This window comes from Electrophorus electricus, chromosome 8 (genome assembly GCF_041902795.1).
Source record: "Electrophorus electricus isolate QZ-2024a chromosome 8, ASM4190279v1, whole genome shotgun sequence".
NCBI classification, from domain to species: domain Eukaryota; kingdom Metazoa; phylum Chordata; class Actinopteri; order Gymnotiformes; family Gymnotidae; genus Electrophorus; species Electrophorus electricus.
In genome coordinates this window covers 27,310,804-27,338,334 of record NC_137504.1, presented here as the reverse complement: position 1 = coordinate 27,338,334, position 27,531 = coordinate 27,310,804, and the positions used below count along the sequence as shown (strand labels likewise).

The 27,531-nt window shown below is 40.3% G+C and overlaps 1 protein-coding gene and 1 pseudogene across 2 annotated transcripts; both read right to left on the bottom strand.

The window, feature by feature from the left end:
- Window positions 1–235: 235 nt before the first annotated feature.
- LOC113583644 (UDP-glucuronosyltransferase 2C1-like) lies at window positions 236–11,471 on the bottom strand. The gene is made up of 6 exons (XM_035527287.2): window positions 10,739–11,471; window positions 6,923–7,071; window positions 2,625–2,756; window positions 2,071–2,158; window positions 1,769–1,988; window positions 236–1,521 (listed from the first exon to the last, which is right to left on the bottom strand). The coding sequence occupies exons 1-6, from the start codon at window positions 11,469–11,471 to the stop codon at window positions 1,239–1,241; spliced, it is 1,605 nt and encodes a 534-aa protein (XP_035383180.1). The 3' UTR covers window positions 236–1,238.
- A 2,732-nt stretch (window positions 11,472–14,203) lies between these two features.
- Window positions 14,204–26,234, bottom strand: LOC113567898 (UDP-glucuronosyltransferase 2C1-like; annotated as a pseudogene). Its single transcript, XR_014125178.1, has 6 exons — window positions 25,502–26,234; window positions 21,698–21,848; window positions 15,846–15,977; window positions 15,293–15,380; window positions 14,991–15,210; window positions 14,204–14,743 (listed from the first exon to the last, which is right to left on the bottom strand). The product of XR_014125178.1 is annotated as a UDP-glucuronosyltransferase 2C1-like (transcript).
- Between the last annotated feature and the right edge of the window lie 1,297 nt (window positions 26,235–27,531).

Below are 27,531 nucleotides of genomic sequence, written 5' to 3'. Positions count from 1 at the left end.
TAAAATACACACAGCATATATATATATATATATATATATATATATATATATATATATATATATACACACAGCATATATATATATACACAGCATATATATATACACACACAGCATATATACATATATACATATACATATATATATATATATATATATATATATATATATATACATATACATATATATATATATATATATATATATATATATATATGCTCTCATTCATGCCTTCATTCATACCTTCATGCCTTCATCTCTAGTCCCTGGGACTACTGTAACTCTCTTCAGAGTGCAAGTGGCAAATTAGTCCATCGATGAAGTTCGTTTTAATAATTGCATTGATATTATTGTTTTAATAATTGCATTGATATCAAGTTTGAATGACTGACAACTGGGGGCTTTAATATACATATATGTAATGCGATTGGAATTCAGGGGGATGGGTAAAGTTTTAATTGCATCATAAAGTTTGCTCATGTTTAAAAAGAGGAGTGTAGATTTCTCCAAGTGTTCAAAAATTCAGATACTTTTGAATAGCTTTTGATAGTTTGGATTGTTTCCATTATAGAATTGAGCAGTTCTTGTAAGAAAAGCAGAACGTCACCTGTGTAGAAGCTAATTTCATGTTCCATGATGTGTGTGTGTGTGTTCCCTTTACATTTACATTTTGGCCTATTGCTGCTACTAATGGAAAATAGAGACGAGGTAGGAGAGAGTGAGGATCCTTGTCTAGTGCCTTGAAGCAATGTAAATGGTTGTGATATTAGCCTGTTAGTGTTAACTGTGGCCTTAGGTGCTGCGTAAAGACTTTCGACCCATTTAGTAAATGAGTCTCCAAATCCAAAGATGGCTCGTTACACTAGACAGGGAGCTTTGCCTTGCTACTATGTTCTTTGGCTTGATGTTTAGGGACTGAAGCTAAATGCTTTTTGCCCCGTGTGCTACATAAATCTAATTAAACCAAATGTAAAGTGATCAGCACTGTGAGGTGTGTGTGTATTCTCATTGGAAACCCACAAATAATTTATTCCAAATTTCTTAACATTTAGGGAAAGCACCATCAAGTGGGCATATTTGGTTTTGTCATTGTTCTTGGTTCATCATTCAATATTAAACTGGGCAAAGGTAAAACACCTTCATGATTATAGCTGATACTGTGGCACAGTATAATGTTGAAGCTCCCAAACATATGTACAATTATTCCATAATTAATAATACAATTATATACACTAACTTATTCACTCTCTCTTCTTCTTTGTTGTGGTTCTTCTTAAACATTTACGGAAGATCCAACTGCATGTTTTCACAAAGATGAACATGACCAGTGCAGTTATGGAGAGTAAAAAGGCAGCCACATCCAAGCAGTGGTACTGGTACCAGGTGAGGTTATGGGCTTCTACTCTCAGGTGCTTGGCCCCCTTGTTCCGCATCACATACTCGATCCAGAAGACAGCCTGGTCCAGAGGCTTCATAGGTTGATCATGGTGGATCTGGGAGAGTCTCATTATGTTCTCTTTGTACCTAATGAAATGTACATGGATTGAAACTAGGACATCTTTCATCAATACCTCAGTGAAAAACAACTAAAACAGTGTCACAGCTGCTACATGGGTTACTCCCAGTGTGCCAACATAAAGTGTGTATAATTATGGATAAGCTGTTCCATAAAAGATCAGAACTACAGCTAAATTATTTAAATGTTGCACTTAAAGGGTGGTCAGTAGATCTTAATATATCTACTATTATGTAAATCACAATAAGAACTTACAATGAATTGTGCATAACATCAGTGAGAGCCTCCTTCAGGTCTTTGGCCTCCATTTTGTTGAAGTCAAGCATTACAGCTGCTCCCTTTGTTCTCATGTGGTTCATGTTATCTGGCTGATCAGCAAACAGTGGTAAACCCACCATTGGGACTCCATGGTAAATAGCTTCATACAGCCCATTAGTCCCCCCATGGGTGATGAAGGCCTTGGTTTTAGGATGTCCTATCGGATGCACATCGTATACATTAGGGACCACATACTAAAACACATTGTAGTATATAGACACATGACAAAACATATTTACCTAGCAAATCATTCTGGGGAATCCACTCATACAGTCTTGTATTAGGAGTGAGAGTGTCTGGCTTCTCTCCTGTATATCTCCACAAGACCTGGAATTAGAATCAGAAAACAAATGTCCAGAAAGCAAACAATGGGAAAATCTTTGACTAGACTTTGCTACATTAACAATAATTCAAGTAAAACATCAATTTATTCAATACTAATACTAACACACCACAAATGTATTTATTATTCTCTATTTCTTCAACAAATGATATAAATGATATGGCATTCGTTCTTAGAAAGATTGCAATGTTAAACAAGAGTCAGACAATTTGGCGAAAAGGGCAAGAAACCATATAATGAGAGTAATCAAATATTGACAGAAGAGCAATGAAACAGAATTTAATGCTGTTCATTAGGTTTTTTTTTCCAAAGATCATGATAATCACCACTTGAACAGAAGCTTTAATATCTAAAATGAAACTGTACCATATTAAGATGCCAAAGCAGAATTTTAGACAGCTCTAATTGGAATAAATGAAGACAGTATCATTTAACAGTGCAAACCATGACCTTTTGAGGGATCTGCCCAAGTGCTGAAGCGATGGTATTGGCTCTCTCTTTGGTGAGGTTCTTTACCATGGAGCCCAGTGAAAACACCACAATGCCATCATCTCCTGAACTCTGAACAAACGCCTCTATCTCCTACATTACCAAAAAAATTATGTTATTAATAAGACCGACACATATAAATTCCTGACTGCTGGTAGCAGACACATGATTTCTGTAGCTTTCACAGCACAGAATAAGATCCTTTACAGGCGTTAATTGTTTTTAACACAAGCATCACACCACATATCACAGGAGGTCTTGATTTTACCGATGTGTTTGGTACCTGGATCCTCCCAGTTAATATGTTTGACTCTTGAATATATTTTGATGTGGTGAACAACAGGATTCAGCTGTCAGTTTTCCCTGACCTAGGAGTCACTGCTCAGGATGGAAATGGTTTGAGTCCTACTTAGAGGGACTCTCTTATCAGATAACATGGAGGGAATCCACATTATCTCAATTTAGACTCTCCAGCAGTGTCCAACAAGGCCCAGTTCTGGGTCTCCCTCTCGTTTCTGTACATGTGCTCCTTTGGCGATATTATCCCCTCCCATGGATTCTCCTACCATTTCTATCCTGCATGGGTGGTCTTCAACACTCCTAAATTGTCCGATGTCTCTCCATTACTCTGTTCAATTCATTGGCTTCCTGTTGCTGCTTGTATCTGATTTAAAACTCTGATGATTGCCTATAAGGCCAAAAATGGCCTTGCTCCCTCTTACTTGATGGTAGAAGTCAAAATCCAAGGTTATCCACTGGTCATCTGAATAGATGAATCCATCCATGCCTCCAAAACAGCACCTTTTTTTTTTTGTTGTTGAAAAGCACTTTAAGTAATCCTAATCAGGCACTTGTTAGAAGATTTTATATTTACACTTGATCTGTCTTGTTTAGTATTTGATCTCAAATTGTACTGTATTATAGTACTGTATTATAATATTGTAGCTCTCATTCTAGGTTTCAGCACTGACACTTCCTTCTGGCAGTGCCTTGTTTAAGGGTATTTTTGGACTCCAACATAATTTACATGTCTGCTGGATCCCATTCCTTCCACTCTGTTTCAGATGATGTTGCTGTCATCATCAACAACTCCTTATCCTCTGGACATGTACCAACTACATTAAAACCCACCAGAATGGTACCAGTCCTCAAGAAGGCCACACTCGATGGCTCCAACATAACCAATTACAGACTGGTATAATTTCTCTATTTCCTCTCAAAAGCCCTCGAACGAGCAGTTTACAATCAATTATCTCTTTTCCTCACTCAGAACCATCTCCACGATCCATATCAGTCTGGCTACAAACCAGCACATTCAACAGAAACAACCTTTCACACAGAAAACAACAATATTCTCCTCTCTGTTCTCTCCAGCCTTGGTGTGACTGGCTCAGCATGGAAATGGTTTCAGTCCTATCCGGAGGGACGGTCCTATTGGGTAACATGGATACACATCCAATCCATGTAGACTCTCCACCAGTGTCCCCCAGGGCTCAGTATTAGGCCCTATTCTCTTCTCTTTGTATTCTCACTCCCTCTGTGATATAATATCTTCTCGTGGCTTCTCCTACCACAGCTATGCTGATGATTATTTCTTTATTATTATTTCTTTATTTTCTACCCCCCAACACGTAGATTTCTAGATGTATCTCAGCATGCTGCATGCCTGACTGACATTGTATCCTGGATGACAGCCCTCCACTTGAAGCACAACCCCAGTAAAACAGAGTTTCCGTACATCCCAGCAACTCCTAGCCCTTACCACGACCTCACAGTTTACTTTGAGAACTTCCAGGTATCACCATCTGAAGCTGCTTGTAGCCTTGGCATAACTTTGGACAACCAGTTGTCATTCTCTTGTAGTCTCAAAGCTAGACTACTGCAACTTGCTACTTGCTGATCTTCCTCTAAGAGCCATCAGACCAGAATGCAGGAGCACGACTGGTCTTCAAACATCCAAAGTTCAGACATCACTCTACTGCTGCGCTCCCTTCATTGGCATCCAGTAGCTGCCTGCATCAGATGTAAAACCCTGATGCTTAACTACAAAGCCAAAAATGGTCCAGTCCATCCATGCATGATGTCAATGGTCAATGCCCGATCTGTACCTCAAGTACTTCAAACCTCAAGTATGGCTTGGCTTGAAACACCATGCTTCACATCTCATGCAAGACAAGCATCATAACTATTTTCTGTCCTGGCTTCCAGATGGTAGAACAAACTGGCTGGCTGTCGGGACAGCAGAGACCCTTGCGGTCTTCAAGTGAAGACTGAAGAGCCATTGATTTGTGCTCAGATCTGCTGTACAAACCTTTGGAAGGCCTATGCGTTAGATTTTTTTTTCTATAAGGTGCTGCTAAGATGAGATCAACTTACTTGAAGGAACTCCAGTGAACAAGTTTAGATTTCATACAGAATGTCTGAAACATCCAGGTCACTGGTTGTTTCATAAGAAGAATGATGAAAAAAAATTGGAAAATGACTTATTTTTCTTTTAAGGTAGGAGTTAAGACCAGCCTCTTTGAGTTTGATGTTGAAAAGGTCTCTTGCAACCAGTTGTCCAGTGCGGTCTTTGATCTAGCAAACTCTGAAGGGTGAGATTAAAGTCTTAAGTACCAGATGCTCTCCTGCATCAGGAGCACAGAAGTGTGCTGATGGGAAGTCAATGGAGGTGGTAGAGATGCTTGAGTTTGAGATAGGAGTGCAGGAGTGAACTGTGATGGTTGTGGGTATGATACTGGAGGCATCTCAGAGAGAAAGGGAAGATGAGGAAACAGCTTTGCTTAATGTTCTTGATAAGGATGTTGTAGCAAACCATTTGCAGTTGAGTCAAGAGGCCTATAATGTGCATGTAGTGGCACATCTCCAAACTCTTGAAACTCACCCTCTAGCACAAGATCAAAACACACTGGTGGTGGTCACTCTGGACAGTCTTCATCATTTTGGTGTGTTACTCATGCTACTGGAGTCTAACCAATTCCTAGCAGGGAGGAACAGGCCAATGGAGTTCACACTGATGTAGGTGCAGAAGAAGCAGTAGGTGCACGAGTGTCGCAGAAATGGGAGGGGCATGGATACCAGAAATCAAGATCCCAGCCTCTGGAGCGAATTGGTAGGTGACCAAGCAGGCACTTGCTTAGTCCAGGATGCACTGATGTCAAGATCTGCTTAGGGAGTGTACATATCTGCTCCTACGTGCTCTCTTGATGGCTGACATTTATGATACTTCATTGCTATGTGTTACTGTACTCTATTATATAGCCTCTCAATGAACTGCAGGTCAAGTTCCCATTCAAGATAAGCTTCAGCACCTCAAGAAAGGCCTTCCATTCTCTTCTTGATGACTGCACATTATAGGATGGAGTGGTTGAAGAACTGGGCTGTGTAAACAAAGCTTTACTGTCACTTGATTTGTCATATTCCTGTTTAGGTCCCAATGTATGTTGTACTGCATCAGGTGTCAAACATGGCACTACACATATCCAGTAACCAGTGAGACTCACTTGGTAATCTGGTGTTTCAGACGGGGGGGGGGGGGGTAACATGGATGACTTTACATTTGCTTTTAAAATATTTATTTTGCCATTTGTCTCCAAAGTGTCCAGCTGAGCACTTGTGTTCAAATTTCATTACTGCCTACAATACTGCCATGTTAGAGACACAGCAGGATGCATTTTCATTTACACTATAAAAGATATGTGCTCAAATGCAGCCTTGACAACCTAGGCAAGTGATTTAAGTGATCTAATCACAATCCGTCTTGGTGGTTGTTTACACTTATATTTAGCACTGTCCACTGCTGATCAGATGCATTTTAAAACCTGTTCCTTCTCTCCCACAGAAGCATGTTGGCTGCTGTTTTCCTCCTTATCACCTACATCTCTCTTCATTACTAATGTTACAGCTACCTTTTCCTGAGTTTCTTGCTGCCACAGCAGCACTGGTTGAAGCCAAGAAGTATTCAAAACAAATGAATTGGACAGCTAAACAAAAATACTAAAACAAATGACCTACTCCAGCTTCAAGGAAACAAAAGACATAAGTTGATGTAAAATACAAACAGATAAAGAAGCAGTAAGCAACATTTACATAACATGAATAAAGAATACATTTATTAATCGCTAAGGAAGCAAGAGTCCACAACCCTCTGGGCTTTTATAGATGAAATGTAGTCCTACTTGCTGATCTAAAGGCAAATTCTTGAACCACTAACAGAAGAAAGATGCCATCTAATGGTCTTATAACAATGATAATCTTACTTTAGGTAGCGGCTTTGCAGGCTTGCAGTGCAATCCGCCCACAAATTTGAAGTTTGGAAGGAATGGTCGTGGATACTCAAAGTCCCAATAGGATCTGATCAGCCAGATGTCGGCCTTGCCTATAGTCTCACACAGGGTTGTGGGTTTGCCTGTGAAGTAACAGGAGCAAAGGTGAACAGACAAACTCATATCAGGATGCAGTCTTGAATAACACCTCCATATAAAAGTATTTCTTTAGTCTTAACATTAAGAGCATGTTGGATTATGGAAATGGAGCATGCGAAGGTATGCAATGCTGTAGGTTACAACATATTGTATGTCTGGATGGCGGCACTATCTTGTGAGCAACGTGTTCTGTTTACTTGTGCCTCCTATGGTGGTTAATGTTATCTGCATACCTTTCGTTGATTGGCTAAAAACCTTAAATGTAATGATGAGAGATGGATAAGGGGAAAGGGAAAGAAAGAAAGAAAGAAAGAAAGAAAGAGTAATTAACTCGCAATGCCAAGCACTGGTATTTCAACAAACTAAAGACAATAAATAACATGTGACGATTCGTTGCGAACAGAATGCGGGGAAGAGGCATGATTAAACTGACGTTTATTACACACGATTAGTACATAAAACACAACATTCACGCTCTGTACACCTTAAACACCAACAACACATACTACAACACAGGAGACATATATACACTCAAGACGATTACACATAACACAGAACAGGTAGACAACAAGATAGGGCGTGGCAACACAGACAAACACGCACACATGAAGACGTTTGAGATGGGGGCGGGGCCGTAACGTGACATAACCTAGTTAGGTCCATATGACTTGGCAGCCCTAGACTGCATTACTAACTCTGATGCAGTACCTCCATGCACATACCTGGACACTGTAAAATAGCATTCAGCAACTTTTAAAGAATGCGAATAAGAAATTTGAAATTTCAACAATTTAAAGATATACCACTACAAATATTAAACCTAGATTACAGGTAAAAAATTGATTGTTCGTGTCAATATAGTCTCCATTAAATCTACATCTGTTACAGTTGCAAATCCAAGTGTCAATTTATTCATGTCTAAATTCAGCTTTGTTTTTAAAGGTACCGAATAAGTAGTCAGCAGTGACTGCTATTGTCTCTTCATTTGTGGATATTTTTCTGTGGGAGTATGTGTGTGAATCAAACTAAAACTAAAACCAAATTAAGGAGGCATTCCTATTTTTGGACCAAATATTAATCCAAACAAAATATAACACTGGCAAAAACTTTCAGCAATTTGTTTTCATTGAGTGATAGGCTGTGGGCTTGATCAGTGTTATTAATTAAGATGTGCAGTTCTTGATGAACCACTGAGTCCCCATGGCCTCCAACTTATGACTACAGTTACCCAAACTTCAATGTGGAGTCTCTACAGATAATTGTGTTAAAATCATTTCTAAGGTATAGAACATACTTGATAATAACGTATCAACATTACATTTACTGATAAGGCAACGAAGCGGTTATACCTTCATCTTGGTGTAATGCTTATCAAATGTTTGCCGCACGTGGTGTCTGGATTTTGCTGTGTGAGTAATGTACGTTCTCTAATGGCTCAGTGAAGTTCATGTGGTCTGTGAGACGCCCCTGGGTGGCGACCGCAGGGGCATATGATGGCGGAGCTGGCATCTGTCCACGGTCGCTCAATACTGTATGCAAAATGGAATAGAAAAGACAGCACGTGGGGTACACCAAGTGTGTAACACATTACTTGGGGGTCATTGACCATGTCGGTCCATGGCGAAGCTACACATTGAGGATGTTTTAATCCCGCCATTCCTAACCGATGAGAACGTAGAGGAGCAGCAAGAACTATTTAATTGGTCTTTCTGGCTGACGACATTTGTCAGCGTTGTAGCGCGAGAGCATAAAAGATTCTCGAGCGAACAGGATGAGTTTAAGTGCGCAGAAGAGCAAGTTCGTGCGAGAGCACGTTTGTAGCATAACAAAGTGAAACTGAGCGAGAGCAGAGACAATTTGAATCGGCAACTGTATGTTTTGCATGCGAGCAAACGAGATTAGTGAGCGCTTCGTGAATCTCGGTCTCGCATTTTAAAAATGTGCTTTAGATTATTGGCAGGGTAATGTCACCATAAATTAGCACCTTCAACAGATCAAGCAGGAGAAGCAAAGAGCTGCTGGACAAAGATCACTACACATTGACTATAGCCAACATGACTGAGAACGGTGAAGCTCGAGTGCTGGGACAAAGCTTGTGTACAGGGAAGCACAGTGGTCATGATGGATTACACCATAATTAAACTTTAAAAATGCAATTTTGTAAAACAGAAAACAACTTGTCCATGCACAGAAACACTACAAAAACCCAGGGAACACATAATAAATAATTATTATTTTTCTGTGACACTAAACTAGTTCAGTGAATGTTAGAACTAATATATGAAAAAAAAAACATTGCTTAAAAACAAACCAAATTTGCCAATTTGTCCCATTTTTGAACCGTCTGAGTGTGCTTCTAATACTGCAAATAGCATGCTGCATTCACAGTGCAGTCACAGACTTCTACTCTACTCAAGCAGAGCTGAATAATGGCGCAAAGAGGGAGAATTAGAGTGATAAAGTCAAGTGCACACTGATACAAATTTTAAGCACCAGATAAGCCTCGTTCGTAGGTGCTGACAGGATTTTATGTTTTCTATCTTGATAAAACAAAATTATAAGTGTAGATACATGGCTAACTCCAGGGGTGGTAAAAAAATTGCATAGGCTGCACACAAATTAACAAAATATAGCCTGATCTTATGCTTGTTTAATATGTTTATAATTAACTTGTGAATCTACAAGCTTGTCTTTGTGGCCCTGGGATGTCCAGATTTCTGTGACAGTGAGAGCTATAAAATTCAAATTTAGGTCTATGTAACCCTCTGTTACTTCAAAACAATCACTAATGTATATTAATCCACATGTACAAATATCACAATAGATGACCACAATTTAAATGACCACTGACCTTGCTCCTATGTTGACTAACTGAAACATTAGTACTTATTGATTATTGCACTGCTTGTTGTCTGAGATAGAGCTTATGTATTTTGCACTTCTAGGCATCAGCATTGATCCCTGCATTTCAACAGCATTCTAGGTCATTGGTATCTTGTACTCTAACCTCCTGTACTGGCTAGGCTGTATTCTATGAGTAAATAACAAAGCACAATTGCAAGTCGCTCTGTATTAGAGCGTCTGCCACATGCTGTAAATGTAAATGTTTGTTTGACAGCACATTTATGCATGTGCTCTTAGAAGAGCCAGCCCAAAGATTACGCTGTATATATAACATACAAATTCTAGTGTACATTTGGCCAGGGCTATTGCTTGCCAGATCACTTTCACTTGCTAGCTGGATTACTCTGACTTTGCTGAATGTTTAGATGACAGGACTGGATCATTTTTTTTCATCCCAGGTTTATTAAAACAATGTACTTTAGCACTACTGTGATTTTAAAAGTTAGAGTTGAACCCCCGAATCTTTACATGCCCAGGCAGTGTTGCTAGTGTAAGGTGCCTCAGCTTTCTGACTACTGAGAGTAAAGCTTATGTAAGCCTTACGGAACATAAGGAGCACCCATTTTACATTAGGAAGGAAGGCATACTGTTGAAATAAATTGGGCATTTCCTGGACTTTAACACGGTATTCATAAGATATACCCTGTATATATACATTGTGTGTGGTCAGAAGAGCAAGATTAATCTAAGGAAGAAAACAGATTTAGGTTTACTGAGGATTTTATAAACAGAAAATGGAACATTTACCCATGACTTCAGTGAAGAGATAATCCCACTTTACTACACTCACAAGAGTAAACAGCACATCTTGAGAGAATTGAAACAAAATGTTTTTCACTCTCTGGAGGAAACCCATGTGATCTGAGTACCCAAGGCTGACCCCTGGCACATAGGAGGGTGGTGTTGGTAGCTGTCCACAGAGTCTCTCCATACTGCTGCCAAATGAGAACCTCAGACTGATGATAAATGGCAGGTTCAGCTTCTGTGCCAGCAGTTCCCCACATGTAGACATGGGGTCTGTCAGAAGAACATCAAACTGTTCCTTACGCCACTTTTCTAGAAGGCCTTCATTTGCAAAGAGCTTCCTGCACAGTATGTGGTTCTGTTCCACAAACATATCCATTATCTCCTTTATCTTCAGAGAAGTTCGTATCATGTTGTCATTTGGTAGATCATATGTCCAATACTTCATAAATTTCTCTAAGGCATCATTGATATCCTGTTTAGTGTAAGGCACCTGTATTACCTCCACATTGTAGCCCGGAGACTCAGTTGTCTTTACAGAAGGTGTAGCACTGTGGGTAACAACAGTCACACTGTGTCCTCTGACTATTAGTTCATCTATGATGACTTTGATGTTGAGCCAGTGGCTGAATTCCACTGGCCAGACGAGGATCTTCCCTGCTGTCACACCCAGTGGAGCCTGGGCCACAGTGAGCAGGAACAGAACACCGAGAGCAGCTGTCCCACATGCAGTCATGGTTGTAGTATGACCAGGTAGCTCTGCACATACAGTGAACTACAGTGGCAGCACATAGCTCATTGACCAATGAGAGGTCAGCAGTCCTAAATTACACAATCCACCAATGAAAATCGTTGTAATGACACAAACACATTGACCTTTATATCCAGATTGTTGTTATGTGCACATGAAGTTTTTGTCTTATCATCTTAATTTTAAACTCTGTACCCTGTGTTTTCTATTACCTAGTGAATTCATCTTTTTAATTTATCATTATATGTCATAGAATGAACTAATCTGTTCCTGTTCAACAATAGTCTTCTAATGAGTGGATTAGAAAAACAGTACCAGGCATGACGGTCTTAGTTTGATAGAAGTAGCACTACATGAAGCATGAAATCATTTCTTATACATTTGGGACCAACATCTGTAACCTCTAAAAAATTAACTTTAACAAAAATATAGCCAAATTAAAAACTCACAGCCTTTCCAGATACCAAAGCAGAACATAAGACAACTCTAATTGGAATGAATGGAGACAGGTTCATTTAACAGTGCATACTGAGACTTTTTAGGATCTGCCTGAGTGCTGAAGTGATAGTGTCCAGCCCAGTGAAAACACTACAATGCCATCATCTCCTGAGCTCTGAACAAAACCCTCCATCTCCTGCAGAACCAAAATAGCAGTTATTAATAAAACAGATGCATATATTCTAGTCATAATGTCACATTGCTCAAGATGTCAGAAGCTGATTTCTATAGCGCTGTCAGAAATTATAGCAAATTATTTATGTTCTTGTTTTTTACAACACTCAAATTCACAGGATGACCAAAGATTAAATATTTTGCTACCAGGATGATGGTATTAAATTAAGAATACTAAGTTTGACTATAAATTTACTTCAGACCATTTCTGAGGATGAGGGCTGTGGGCTTAATGAGAGTGTTTGCAGTTAATAAAATGCCATTCTATATTTAAGGAGAAAATAATTATGCTTTCCATAAACCCTGGTCGTCACCTCAACCCTGTTACATGAGTTGCATTAACTGCTGCCTATTTGTGTGTTAAAGGTCTGTATGTATAAGATCTGTAGTAAAGGTCAGGCGCTAATACTCAGGGATTGTTTGATGGCTTGTTAATTCTTAATGTTTAACCCAGTGTTGAAAACAACCCATGCATGATGATAATCTTTCTTTAAACTCCTGTCAGTTTGTGCACCAGGGTTGGTCATTGTCGCTACGTGTGTGTTCAATTAGATCTTTGTAGCTGTAACATTAGTTTTTATAATTCCATGTTAAAGTATATGTATTCTCAGTTTAATGTTAATTGTACAGTCATGTTCATGGTAATTGTTGTACGTGAGTGCCACCTTTGTCTTACATGTTTAATGTTAACAAATGTTCTGCACTGTTGAGGAAGTCTATATGTCCTGTCCCACGCCCTGCAGTACTCGGGCCAGAAACGTTACACCAGGAAAATGTAAGAATACTTTCAGTCCTGTTGTGCTTGCAAGATAGAAACATGATGGCACAGTACATCCATGCATGCCATTATTAACAAGGAAAAGCACTTTACATCATATCAGAACGTGAAGGGTTGTGCTTCTGGCCAAGATGTAGACTGTAATGGTCAGTGACAATTTTTATTATTAATCACCTCTCTATAAATGTTTTGGTATTTTCATCCAGATATAGGCAGGTTATTTGATCCTGAATTCAGACTGTTTCTCTCTGTAAGCGTAAAGCGTGGTATTTCTGTGTGCATTAGAAAGTAAGAGAGGGTGTCTAGTGTTCTGCAGGACTAAATGCCTTCCATCACAATCTTCTTGAGCTCAGCGGTTTTTATATGAAAGAATTGCTTTAAGCAAATGTTTTTTAAATATTTCTTAACCAGCAAAAACTTTACCTCACAAACATATACCAACATATTCATTACTGAAAATGATTCTATGCTAGTAGTATATGTAAATCCACAATTCCAATCAGAGGTTTAATTTAAGTATAAAGCAACATGGTCAAGTAATTCAGTTATTTGGTTAATATTTTTGGTAAATTCTGTACAAAAGGTTACTTATTCAAATCTTTATCTTGCAATGATTTATTCAGTGATCTACTGATGTTCAATATGTATGTTTATATATGCTCTTGAAAAAGCAAACAGGAAGTTAATACTTTTATCAAATCTTTCTAAATACACAGAATACAATAATTAATTTAAATATGAAAGCTAAAATTGTCAGTCATAGATTTTTTTTAAACACAAGACATGGATAAAATCTCTAGACCTCAACTGTGATTTTACAGCATTTGACAGATGCTGTTATCCAGAGTGACTTGTATGTGAGTATGTGTGCTCCTGCAGAAACAGACCCATGAACTTGATGTATCCAGTATCTTGTTCTACCAGTTGTACCATGTGATTTACAGAACGACAGAGTACTGATGAAATTATAAATTATTAATAAAACACATTTGTTTGGATACTGGGTTTATAGTCCAGCAGATTGTTCAAGGATTTAAAACTAGATAAAGTATTAAAGTTTCAGCTCAGTAAATGCTGCGCCATGATCTGGAATCTCCCAGGAGGATGCATCTGTCTCAAGGATTGTCTCCACTACACTGTGGGGTGTCACAACTTCAGCCTCCAGATGGTTTTATATGGATTACACATTCCAGAGTCCTCCAAGATGCTGTAAATCCCTGTAGCACTAACTCACATTTTGCTAGTATAACCTGATTGACACTATATATACACAGCAGGTTCTGTTGTTAGTTGTGAATTCACACACAGCCCTCATGTTGGAAACTTAACATTTAGGGAAAGCACCATCAAGTGGGCATATTTGGTTTTGTCATTGCTCTTGGTTCATCATTCAGTATTAAACTGGGCAAAGGTAAAACACCTTCATGATTATAGCTGATACTGTGGCACAGTATAATGTTGAAGCTCCCAAACACATGTACAATTATTCCATAATTAATAATACAATTATATACACTAACTTATTCACTCTCTCTTCTTCTTTGTTGTGGTTCTTCTTAAACATTTACGGAAGATCCAACTGCATGTTTTCACAAAGATGAACATGACCAGTGCAGTTATGGAGAGTAAAAAGGCAGCCACGTCCAAGCAGTGGTACTGGTACCAGGTGAGGTTATGGGCTTCTACTCTCAGGTGCTTGGCCCCCTTGTTCCGCATCACATACTCGATCCAGAAGACAGCCTGGTCCAGAGGCTTCATAGGTTGATCATGGTGGATCTGGGAGAGTCTCATTATGTTCTCTTTGTACCTAATGAAATGTACATGGATTGAAACTAGGACATCTTTCATCAATACCTCAGTGAAAAACAACTAAAACAGTGTCACAGCTGCTACATGGGATACTCCCAGTGTGCCAACATAAAGTGTGTATAATTATGGATAAGCTGTTCCATAAAAGATCAGAACTACAGCTAAATTATTTAAATGTTGCACTTAAAGGGTGGTCAGTAGATCTTAATATATCTACTATTATGTAAATCACAATAAGAACTTACAATGAATTGTGCATAACATCAGTGAGAGCCTCCTTCAGGTCTTTGGACTCCATTTTGTTGATGTCAAGCATTACAGCTGCTCCCTTTCTTCTCATGTGGTTCATGTTATCTGGCTGATCAGCAAACAGTGGTAAACCCACCATTGGGACTCCATGGTAAATAGCTTCATACAGCCCATTAGTCCCACCATGGGTGATAAAGGCCTTGGTTTTAGGATGTCCTATCGGATGCACATCGTATACATTAGGGACCACATACTAAAACACATTGTAGTATATAGACACATGACAAAACGTATTTACCTAGCAAATCATTCTGGGGAATCCACTCATACAGTCTTGTATTAGGAGTGAGAGTGTCTGGCTTCTCTCCTGTATATCTCCACAAGACCTGGAATTAGAATCAGAAAACAAATATCCAGAAAGCAAACAATGGGAAAATCTTTGACTAGACTTTGCTACATTAACAATAATTCAAGTAAAACATCAATTTATTCAATACTAATACTAACACACCACAAATGTATTTATTATTCTCTATTTCTTCAACAAATGATATAAATGATATGGCATTCGTTCTTAGAAAGATTGCAATGTTAAACAAGAGTCAGATAATTTGGCGAAAAGGGCAAGAAACCATATAATGAGAGTAATCAAATATTGACAGAAGAGCAATGAAACAGAATTTAATGCTGTTCATTAGTTTTTTTTTCCAAAGATCATGATAATCACCACTTGAACAGAAGCTTTAATATCTAAAATGAAACTGTACTATATTAAGATGCCAAAGCAGAATTTTAGACAGCTCTAATTGGAATAAATGAAGACAGTATCACTTAACAGTGCAAACCATGACCTTTTGAGGGATCTGCCCAAGTGCTGAAGCGATGGTATTGGCTCTCTCTTTGGTGAGGTTCTTTACCATGGAGCCCAGTGAAAACACCACAATGCCATCATCTCCTGAACTCTGAACAAACGCCTCTATCTCCTACATTACCAAAAAAATTATGTTATTAATAAGACCGACACATATAAATTCCTGACTGCTGGTAGCAGACACATGATTTCTGTAGCTTTCACAGCACAGAATAAGATCCTTTACAGACATTAATTGTTTTTAACACAAGCATCACACCACATATCACAGGAGGTCTTGATTTTACCGATGTTTTTGCTACCTGGATCCTCCCAGTTAATATGTTAGTTAGTATGTTTGATGTGAACAACAGGATTTAGCTGTCAGTTTTCCTTGACCTAGGAGTCACTGCTCAGGATGGAAATGGTTTGAGTCCTACTTAGAGGGACTCTCTTATCAGATAACATGGAGGGACTCCACATTATCTCAATGTAGACTCTCCAGCAGTGTCCAACAAGGCCCAGTTCTTGGTTTCCCTCTCGTTTCTGTACACGTGCTCCTTTGGTGATATTATCCCCTCCCATGGATTCTCCTACCATTTCTATCCTGCATGGGTGGTCTTCAACACTCCTAAATTGTCCGATGTCTCTCCATTACTCTGTTCAATTCACTGGCTTCCTGTTGCTGCTTGTATTTGATTTAAAACTCTGATGATTGCCTATAAGACCAAAAATGGCCCTGCTCCCTCTTACTTGATGGCAGAAGTCAAAATCCAAGGTTATCCACTGGTCATCTGAATAAATGAATGCATCCATGCCTCCAAAACAGCATCTTTTTTTTTTGTTGTTGAAAAGCACTTTAAATAATCCTAACCAGGCACTTGTTAGAAGATTTTATATTTACACTTGATCTGTCTTGTTTAGCAATTGCTCTCAACTTGTACTGTATTATATAGTATTGTAGCTCTCATTCTAGGTTTCAGCACTGTTTAAGGGTATTTTTTGACTCCAACATAATTTTGCAAGCTAAGGATACATAAAGAGACAAATATAGCGCTTTTGAAAGTTTCTCTGGATATGAATCTGCTATGTTTTTTTTTCTCTTGGATTGATTTCTGGTTGGTTAAGGTAAACTTTGAGTTTACTTACTTTTCCTTAGATTCTGTTAAAATCAAGGCTTCTTCTCTGAACTTGTCTTTAGTTGCTTGTTTGATGTTAGCTGTAATTATTTGCTGCAGGTGTAGTTTCACCTTGGTCCTAGGTGTGAATTGGGGGGTGGACACAACACTGAACTGTTCAATTAGGATGACTCCGCTCCAGATGTATACATGCGCAGCGGTTATCAGCACCTGTAGAAGCCTTTTTTTGTGCTTTTCTTTTAGTTCCTCATCTACATTGAGACCAGACCTCTCAAACTCATCTTCCTTTTTTCTTACACTTTCTCAAATTTTCATCACATACGTCCAGAAACCTATCATCTTTCCAATCTGAAATGTGTCAATCTGAAATTCCTGTCTATATAGCCCAATGATCTCCTAGATACTATCATCGTAGATGCTGCAATCTCAACAACCTTATTTACTCTCAATGTTCTGCACAATCACAGATCGTGGTTGTCCCTAGCATCCCTCCACTTGCTACACTTCCTGGCTATAACAGAGACCTTAATCATCCCTGAGAACTCAGTGACTCCATTAGCCCTATCCTCTGCCTTTTCATTCACCCATTCTCTGAGGTGTCTCGGCAGGGGTGGTAGGACAACTTTATTATTGTCTCAAAACTGGCATTTCACTCTACTTTCCTTCTCTGCTCTTTCCATTTCTTCTGCTGTTGACATCATTTCACCTTGTCCTCAACCAGTCTCCTCCAATTCACAGAGCAGGCAATATTTTGGACCTGTTTTTCACCCAGACCACCACAACATCAGAGATCGCAGTCACCCCCTCCACCTCTCAGGCCACTTTCCTTCTCTTTCTCCTACCTTCTCTTTCCATCCATACCTCCCCAACATGTTCTTCCTCCTTCTCTCGTGATCTGCACTCCATCACTCCCTCTTCTATTACTTCTACTGTTTTGTCCACCCTTCCTCACCCTGTCTCTGACCCTGAGTAACTGGATTCAGTTACTAATACTTTCCTTTCTACACTCTCATCGATTAATCTTTTGTGCCCTCTCTCCTCTAGAGCTGCAAGATCTTCCCCACCTGCCCTGTGGCTAAAAGAAACACTCTGCTGCCACAGGGGAAAACTTACCTAGATTCAGACCTCAGCTCATACCAAGTTCTCCAAGTTCTCATTCCAAGTTCTCACTGGAAGTAACAGCTGCAAAATCATCCTACTACAGAGGTAGATGCAAGATGGCGCCAGTGAAGTCGGCAGCCGGCACGACTGCTCCGTCCACACCTGGCACTTTTTTCGTTCTTTTCGCTATCTTCTTCGCTCTTTTCGCTCTTCCCGCTACCCCTGATTTCTCCACAGCCCTTCTTACACCACGACACATATCTCTTACAGCAGAGATGCTCTTATTTCTCTTAATCTACATAGCACTCACCTCAAACCATCTCTAACCCCGGACACAAGATGGCCAACAGAGATCCTGAGGGAGAACAAAGGACGCAATGCTTCCCTTACCTAGCATCCTACTAGCCAATGTTCAGTCTCTGGACAACAAGCTCGACGATCTCCGGGCCAGGATAAAGTTCCACAGGAACATTCGGGACTGCAACCTCCTCTGCTTCACTGAGTTGTGGCTGAAACCAGCGGTACCGAGCCACGCCATCCAGCCAGCTGAGTTCTTCTCGGTTCACCGCGTGGACAGGACGGCAAATTCGCGGAAGTCAAGACACGGTGGAGTGTGTGTGATGGTAAACAACAGATGGTGCAACAATGCCAATGTTGTTACTCTCACCTGCTCCTGCTCACCCAACCTGGAGCTGTTTTCCCTCAAGTTTCATCCTTTCTACCTTCCTCGGGAGTTCACGTCGGTCATCATCAACACTGTGTACATCCTATCTCAGGCCAACATGGACACTGCACTGTATGAACTTCATGAAGCTCTCACACAGTTTCAGGCACAACACCGGGACGCTGCACTTATCATGGTTGGGGATTTCAACAGCGCTAACCTCAAGTGTGCAATGTCCAACCTTTACCAGCACGTAACCTTCCCCACCAGGGAAAAAAGGACACTCGACCACTGCTACACCCCATACAAGGACAGCTACAAGGCACTAGCTCATCCACCATTTGGTAAGTCGGACCACGTCGCCATCTTCCTCCTACCAAAATATAAACAAAGTCTGAAACGGGAAGCTGCGGTTCAGAGGGAGGTCGTGCGCTGAACAGACCAATTGGTGGACGCTCTGCAGGACGTTCTGGATGACGCAGACTGGGACATGTTCCGGTGCACTGATGATGTCAGTGAGTTTACGGAGGCAGTAGTAGGGTTTATTGGAAAACTGGTGGACGACACGATTCCAAGAACCACCATCTGGGTGGACAAAACCATCCACGAGGCTCTGAACTCTCGCACTGCTGTCTACAACACGGGGATCATCAGCAGGAACATGGAGGAGTACAAGTCTGCAGCATACGGAGTGCGCAGGGTGGTGAGGGCAGCGAAGCGGCGCTATGGGAGGAAACTAGAATCACAGTTCCAGCAGAGTGGCTCTAGATCCCTGTGGCAGGGACTACAGACGATCACGAACTACAGGAGCCCACCCTCCGGACTGATGAGTGCGGATGAGTCTCCGACGGACGAGCTGAACACATTCTTCGCTCACTTCGAGGCTACATCTAGCAGCGCTAATGCTAACAGCGCTTACGCTAACAACGCTAATGGTGCTATCGGCGCAGCCAACGGCACATGCGCAGAGCCCACCATAGAACAGCGCCCTCTCATCATCACAGAGAGTGATGTGAGGAGAGTGTTCAAAAGAGTGAATACCAGGAAGGCGGCGGAACCAGATGGTATCTGCGGGAGAGTCCTCAAAGCCTGCACAGACCAGCTAGCCCCAGTATTCACCGACATCTTCAATCTCTTCCTGACGCACTGTATCATCCAATCCTGCTTCAATCGTTAGACCATTGTTCCCGTCCCAAAGAAACCTCAACCCTCCGGCCTCAATGACTACTGCCCTGTTGCCCTCACATCAGTTGTGATGAAGTGTTTTGAGAAGCTAGTCAGAGATTTCATCACATCTTCACTGCCAGCCTCCATGGACCCACTGCAGTTTGCATACCGCCACAACCGCTCCACTGATGATGCAATTGCACATCTACTCCACACCACACTGACCCACCTGGACAAAGGGAGGGGTAATTATGTTAAAATGCTATTTGTAGACTACAGTTCAGCATTTAACACCATCATCCCCTCCCTACTCACTACTAAGTTGGAGGATCTAGGACTGCACACATCCCTGTGCGACTGGATCTCCAACTTCCTAACAGACAGACCACAATCAGTACGGGTGGGCAACTGTGTCTCATCCACCCTCACCCTCAGCACTGGAGCTCCTCAGGGTTGTGTCCTAAGCCCCCTGCTCTACTCACTGTACACCTACGACTGCACAGCCACTTCCAGCTCCACCATCATTGTCAAGTTTGCTGACGATACCGTTGTCATGGGCCTGATCTCGGACAACGATGAGAGGGCCTACCTGGAGGAGATTAAACACCTGGAAAACTGGTGCCAGGAAAATAATCTCCTCCTAAACATCAGCAAAACAAAGGAGCTGATCGTGGATTGCAGCAAGAAGCAGGAGTGGCACTACCAACCTGTGAGGATCAGTGGAACCACGATGGAGAGGGTAGATAGTTTCAGGTACCTTGGTGTTCATATCTCGCAGGACCTGTCCTGGTCCCGCCACACCAACTCCCTGGCAAAGAAGGCTCGTCAGTGTCTTTACCACCTCAGACGCCTAAGAGACTTCAAACTGCCCTCCAAGGTACTGCGGAACTTCTATACCTGCACTATCGAGAGCATCCTCACAGGGAACATCACAGTCTGGTTTGGGAACAGCACCAAGCAGGACAGACAAGCACTCCGAAGGTTGGTGCGTTACTGCCTACAATACTGCCATGTTAAGGACACATCCGGATGCATTTTCATTTACATTATAAAAGATATGTGGTCAAATACCTTGACAATCTTGGCAAGTGATTTAAGTGATCTAATCACAATCCGTCTTGGTGGTCGTTTACACTTGTATTTAGCACTGTCCACTTGTGAGCAGATGCATTTTAACACCTGTCCATTCTCTCCCACAGAAGCATGTTGGCTGCTGTTTTCCTCCTCATCACCTACATCTCTCTTCATTACTATTGTTACAGCTACCTTTTCCTGACTTTGTTCCTGCCACAGCAGCACTGGTTGAAGCCAGGAAGTACTCAATTCAAATTAATTGGATTAAGCTAATCACACTGGTTCATCTGTTCAGTTTTCCCACACGTATTTCCCATGTGTATTCTTGTCATTTGAATGAAACTATTGAAATTTTTTATAGTTCTGCAGCTGCCACAAATAATTATTTTTTCTTCTTATCATCATAGCATTTGATTTATTGATTGTTAATGGGATGTAAACAAAAATACTAAAACAAATTACCTACTCCAGCTTCAAGGAAACAAAAGACATAAGTTGATGTAAAATACAAACAGATAAAGAAGCAGTAAGCAACATTTACATGAATAAAGAATGAATTTAGTAATCGCTAAGGAAGCAACAGAGTCCACAACCCTCTGGGCTTTTATAGATGAAATGTAGTCCTACTTGCTGATCCAAAGGCAAATTCTTGAACCACTAACAGAAGAAAAATGCCACCTAATGGTCTTATAACAATGATAATCTTACTTTAGGTAGCGGCTTCGCAGGCTTGCAGTGCAATCCGCCCACAAATTTGAAGTTTGGAAGGAATGGTCGTGGATACTCAAAGTCCTCAAATAGGATCTGATCAGCCAGATGTCGGCCTTTCCTATAGTCTCGCACAGGGTTGTGGGTTTGCCTGTGAAGTTACAGGAGCAAAGGTGAACAGACAAACTCATATCAGGATGCAGTCTTGAATAACACCTTCATATAAAAGTATTTCTTTAGTCTTAACATTAAGAGCATGTTGGATTATGGAAATGGAGCATGCGAAGGTATGCAGTGCTGTAGGTTACAACATATTGTATGTCTGGATGGCGGCACTTTCTTGTGAGCAACGTGTTCTGTTTACTTGTGCCTCCTGTGGTGGTTAATGTTATCTGCATACCTTTCGTTGATTGGCTAAAAAGCTTAAATGTAATGATGAGAGATGGATAAGGGGAAAGGGAAAGAAAGAAAGAGTAATTAACTCGCAATGCCAAGCACTGGTATTTCAACAAACTAAAGACAATAAATAACATGTGACGATTCGTTGCAAACAGAATGCGGGGAAGAGGCATGATTAAACTGACGTTTATTACACACGATTAGTACATAAAACACAACATTCACGCTCTGTACACCTTAAACACCAACAACACATACTACAACACAGGAGACATATATACACTCAAGACGATTACACATAACACAGAACACAGAACAGGTAGACAACAAGATAGGGCGTGGCAACACAGACGAACACGCACACATGAAGACGTTTGAGATGGGGGCGGGGCCGTAACGTGACATAACCTAGTTAGGTCCATATGACTTGGCAGCCCTAGACTGCATTACTAACTCTGATGCAGTACCTCCATGCACATACCTGGACACTGTAAAATAGTATTCAGCAACTTTTAAAGAATGCGAATAAGAAATTTGAAATTTGAACAATTTAAAGATATACCACTACAAATATTAAACCTAGATTACATGTAAAAAATTGATTGTTCGTGTCAATATAGTCTCTGTTACAGTTGCAAATCCAAGTGTCAATTTATTCATGTCTAAATTCAGCTTTGTTTTCAAAGGTACCGAATAAGGAGTCAGCAGTGACTGCTATTGTCTCTTCATTTGTGGATATTTTTCTGTGGGAGTATGTGTGTGAATCAAACTAAAGCTAAAACTAAATTAAGGAGGCATTCCTATTTTTGGACCAAATATTAATCCAAACAAAATATAACACTGGCAAAAACTTTCAGCAATTTGTTTTCATTGAGTGATAGGCTGTGGGCTTGATCAGTGTTATTAATTAAGATTTGCAGTTCTTGATGCACCACTGAGTCCCCATGGCCTCCAACTTATGACTACAGTTACCCAAAATTCAATGTGGAGTCTCTACAGATAATTGTGTTAAAATCATTTCTAAGGTATAGAACATACTTGATAATAACGTATCAACATTACATTTACTGATAAGGCAACGAAGCGGTTATACCTTCATCTTGGTGTAATGCTTATCAAATGTTTGCCGCACGTGGTGTCTGGATTTTGCTGTGTGAGTAATGTACGTTCTCTAATGGCTCAGTGAAGTTCATGTGGTCTGTGAGACGCCCCTGGGTGGCGACCGCAGGGGCATATGATGGCGGAGCTGGCATCTGTCCACGGTTGCTCAATACTGTATGCAAAATGGAATAGAAAAGACAGCACGTGGGGTACACCGAGTGTGTAACACATTACTTGGGGGTCGTTAACCATGTCGGTCCATGGCGAAGCTACACATTGAGGATGTTTTAATCCCGCCATTCCTAAAAAATGAGAACGTAGAGGAGCAGCAAGAACTATTTAATTGGTCTTTCTGGCTGACGACATTTGTCAGCGTTGTAGCGCGAGAGCATAAAAGATTCTCGAGCGAACAGGATGAGTTTAAGTGCGCAGAAGAGCAAGTTCGTGCGAGAGCACGTTTGTAGCATAACAAAGTGAAACTGAGCGAGAGCAGAGACAATTTGAATCGGCAACTGTATGTTTTGCATGCGAGCAAACGAGATCAGTGAGCGCTTCGTGAATCTCGGTCTCGCATTTTAAAAATGTGCTTTAGATTATTGGCAGGGTAATGTCACCATAAATTAGCACCTTCAACAGATCAAGCAGGAAAAGCAAAGAGCTGCTGGACAAAGATCACTACACATTGACTATAGCCAACATGACTGAGAACGGTGAAGCTCGATTGCTGGGACAAAGCTTGTGTACAGGGAAGCACAGTGGTCATGATGGATTACACCATAATTAAACTTTAAAAATGCAACTTTGTAAAACAGAAAACAACTTGTCCATGCACAGAAACACTACAAAAACCCAGGGAACACATAATAAATAATTATTATTTTTCTGTGACACTAAACTAGTTCAGTGAATGTTAGAACTAATATATGAAAAAAAAAACATTGCTTAAAAACAAACCAAATTTGCCAATTTGTCCCATTTTTGAACCGTCTGAGTGTGCTTCTAATACTGCAAATAGCATGCTGCATTCACAGTGCACTGTCACAGACTTCTACGCTACTCAAGCAGAGCTGAATAATGGCGCAAAGAGGGAGAATTAGAGTGATAAAGTCAAGTGCACACTGATACAAATTTTAAGCACCAGATAAGCCTCGTTCGTAGGTGCTGACAGGATTTTATGTTTTCTATCTTGATAAAACAAAATTATAAGTGTAGATACATGGCTAACTCCAGGGGTGGTAAAAAAAATTGCATAGGCTGCACACAAATTAACAAAATATAGCCTGATCTTATGCTTGTTTAATATGTTTATAATTAACTTGTGAATCTACAAGCTTGTCTTTGTGGCCCTGGGATGTCCAGATTTCTGTGACAGTGAGAGCTATAAAATTCAAATTTAGGTCTATGTAACCCTCTGTTACTTCAAAACAATCACTAATGTATATTAATCCACATGTACAAATATCACAATAGATGACCACAATTTAAATGACCACTGACCTTGCTCCTATGTTGACTAACTGAAATATTAGTACTTATTGATTATTGCACTGCTTGTTGTCTGAGATAGAGCTTATGTATTTTGCACTTCTAGGCATCAGCATTGATCCCTGCATTTCAACAGCATTCTAGGTCATTGGTATCTTGTACTCTAACCTCCTGTACTGGCTAGGCTGTATTCTATGAGTAAATAACAAAGCACAATTGCAAGTCGCTCTGTATTAGAGCGTCTGCCACATGCTGTAAATGTAAATGTTTGTTTGACAGCACATTTATGCATGTGCTCTTAAAAGAGCCATTCCAAAGATTACATGGTATATATAACATACAAATTCTAGTGTACATTTGGCCAGGGATATTGCTTGCCAGATCACTTTCACTTGCTAGCTGGATTACTCTGATTTTGCTGAATGCTTAGATGACAGGACTGGATCATTTTTTTTCATCCCAGGTTTATTAAAACAGTGTACTTTAGCACTACTGTGATTTAAAAAGTTATACTTCAGGGCTGAACCCCCGAATCTTTACATGCCCAGGCAGTGTTGCTAGTGTAAGGTGCCTCAGCTTTCTGACTACTGAGAGTAAAGCTTATGTAAGCCTTACGGAACATAAGGAGCACCCATTTTACATTAGGAAGGAAGGCATACTGTTGAAATAAATTGGGCATTTCCTGGACTTTAACACGGTATTCATACGATATACCCTGTATATATACATTGTGTGTGGTCAGAAGAGCAAGATTAATCTAAGGAAGAAAACAGATTTAGGTTTACTGAGGATTTTATAAACAGAAAATGGAACATTTACCCATGACTTCAGTGAAGAGATAATCCCACTTTACTACACTCACAAGAGTAAACAGCACATCTTGAGAGAATTGAAACAAAATGTTTTTCACTCTCTGGAGGAAACCCATGTGATCTGAGTACCCAAGGCTGACCCCTGGCACATAGGAGGGTGGTGCTGGTAGCTGTCCACAGAGTCGCTCCACAGCACTTCCAAATGAGAACCTCAGACTGATGATAAATGGCAGGTTCAGCTTCTCTGCCAGTAGTTCACCACATATAGATATGGGGTCTATCAAGAGAACATCAAACTGTTGCTTACTCCACTTTTCTAGAAGGTCTTCATTTGCAAAGAGCTTCCTGCACAGTATGTGGTTCTGTTCCACAAACATATCCATGATCTCCTTTATCTTCAGAAAAATCTGTATCATATTGTCATTTGGCAGATCATACATCCAATACTTCATAAATTTCTGTAAGGCATCAATGATATCCTGCTTCGTGCAAGGCACCTGTATTACCTCCACATTGTAGCCTGGAGACTCAGTTGTCTTTACAGAAGGTGTAGCACTGTGGGTAATGACAGTCACACTGTGTCCTCTGATTATTAATTCGTCTATGATGACTTTGATGTTGAGCCAGTGGCTGTATTCTGCTGCCCAGACGAGGATCTTCCCTGCTGTCACACCCAGTGGAGCCTGAGTCACAGTGAGCAGGAACAGAACACTGAGGGCAGCTCTCCCACATGCAGTCATGATTGTAGTATGACCAGGTAACTCTGCACATACAGTGAACAGTGGCAGCAAATAGCTCAGTGACCAATGAGAGGTCAGCAATCCTAAATTACACAATCCACCAATGAAAATGGTTGTAATGACATGAACACATTCACCATTATATCCAGATTGCTGTTATGTGCACATGAATTGTTAGTCTTGTTAATCTTAATATTCAACTCTATACCCCATGTATAATCCAGTGAATCTTTTTATCATTACATTTCACAAAATGAACTAATCTGTTCCTGTTAAACAGTAGTCTTCTAATGAGTGGAGATAGAAAATGATTGCTTTAAAAAACAGTACTAGGCATGACTGTCTGAATATGATACAAGTAGCACTGCATGAAGTATGAAATCATTTCTTATATATTTGGGACCAACATCTGTAACCTGTACAAATTTAACTTTAACAAAAATATAGCTAGATTCAAAACTCGCAGGCTTTCCAGATACCAAAGCAGAACATAAGACAACTCTAATTGGAATTAATGGAGACAGGTTCATTTAACAGTGTATACTGAGACTTTTTGAGGGATCTGCCTGAGTGCTGAAGCTATGGTGTCAGTGCTCTCTTTGGTGAGGTTCTTTACCATGGAGCCCAGTGAAAACACCACAATGCCATCATCCCCTGAGCTCTAAACAAACCTCTCCATCTCCTGCAGAACCAAAATAGCAGTTATTAATAAAACAGATGCATATATTCTAGTCATAATGTCACATTGCTCAAGATGTCAGAAGCTGATTTCTATTGTGCTGCCAGAAATTATAGCAAATTTTTTATGTTCTTGTTTTTTAAAACACTCAAATTCACAGGATGGCCAAAGATTAAATATTTTGCTACCAGGATGATGGTATTAAATTAAGAATACTAAGTTTGACTATAAATTTACTTCAGACCATTTCATTTTCGGGCTGTGGGCTTAATGAAAATGTTTGCAGCTAATAAACTGCCATTCTATATTTAAGGAGAAAATATGCTTTCCATAAACCCTGGTCGTCACCTCAACCCTGTTACATGAGTTGCATTAACTGCTGCCTATTTGTGTGTTAAAGGTCTGTATGTATAAGATCTGTAGTAAAGGTCAGGCGCTAATCCTCAGGGATTGTTTGATGGTTTGTTAATTCTTAATGTTTAACCCAGTGTTGAAAACAACCCATGCATGATGATGGTCTTTCTTTAGGTAGAAGCTTTACAGGCTTGCAGCGCAATCTGCCCCCAAACTTGGCAGTAATGACAGTCATGATCATGGATACTCAAAGTCCCAAAAGGA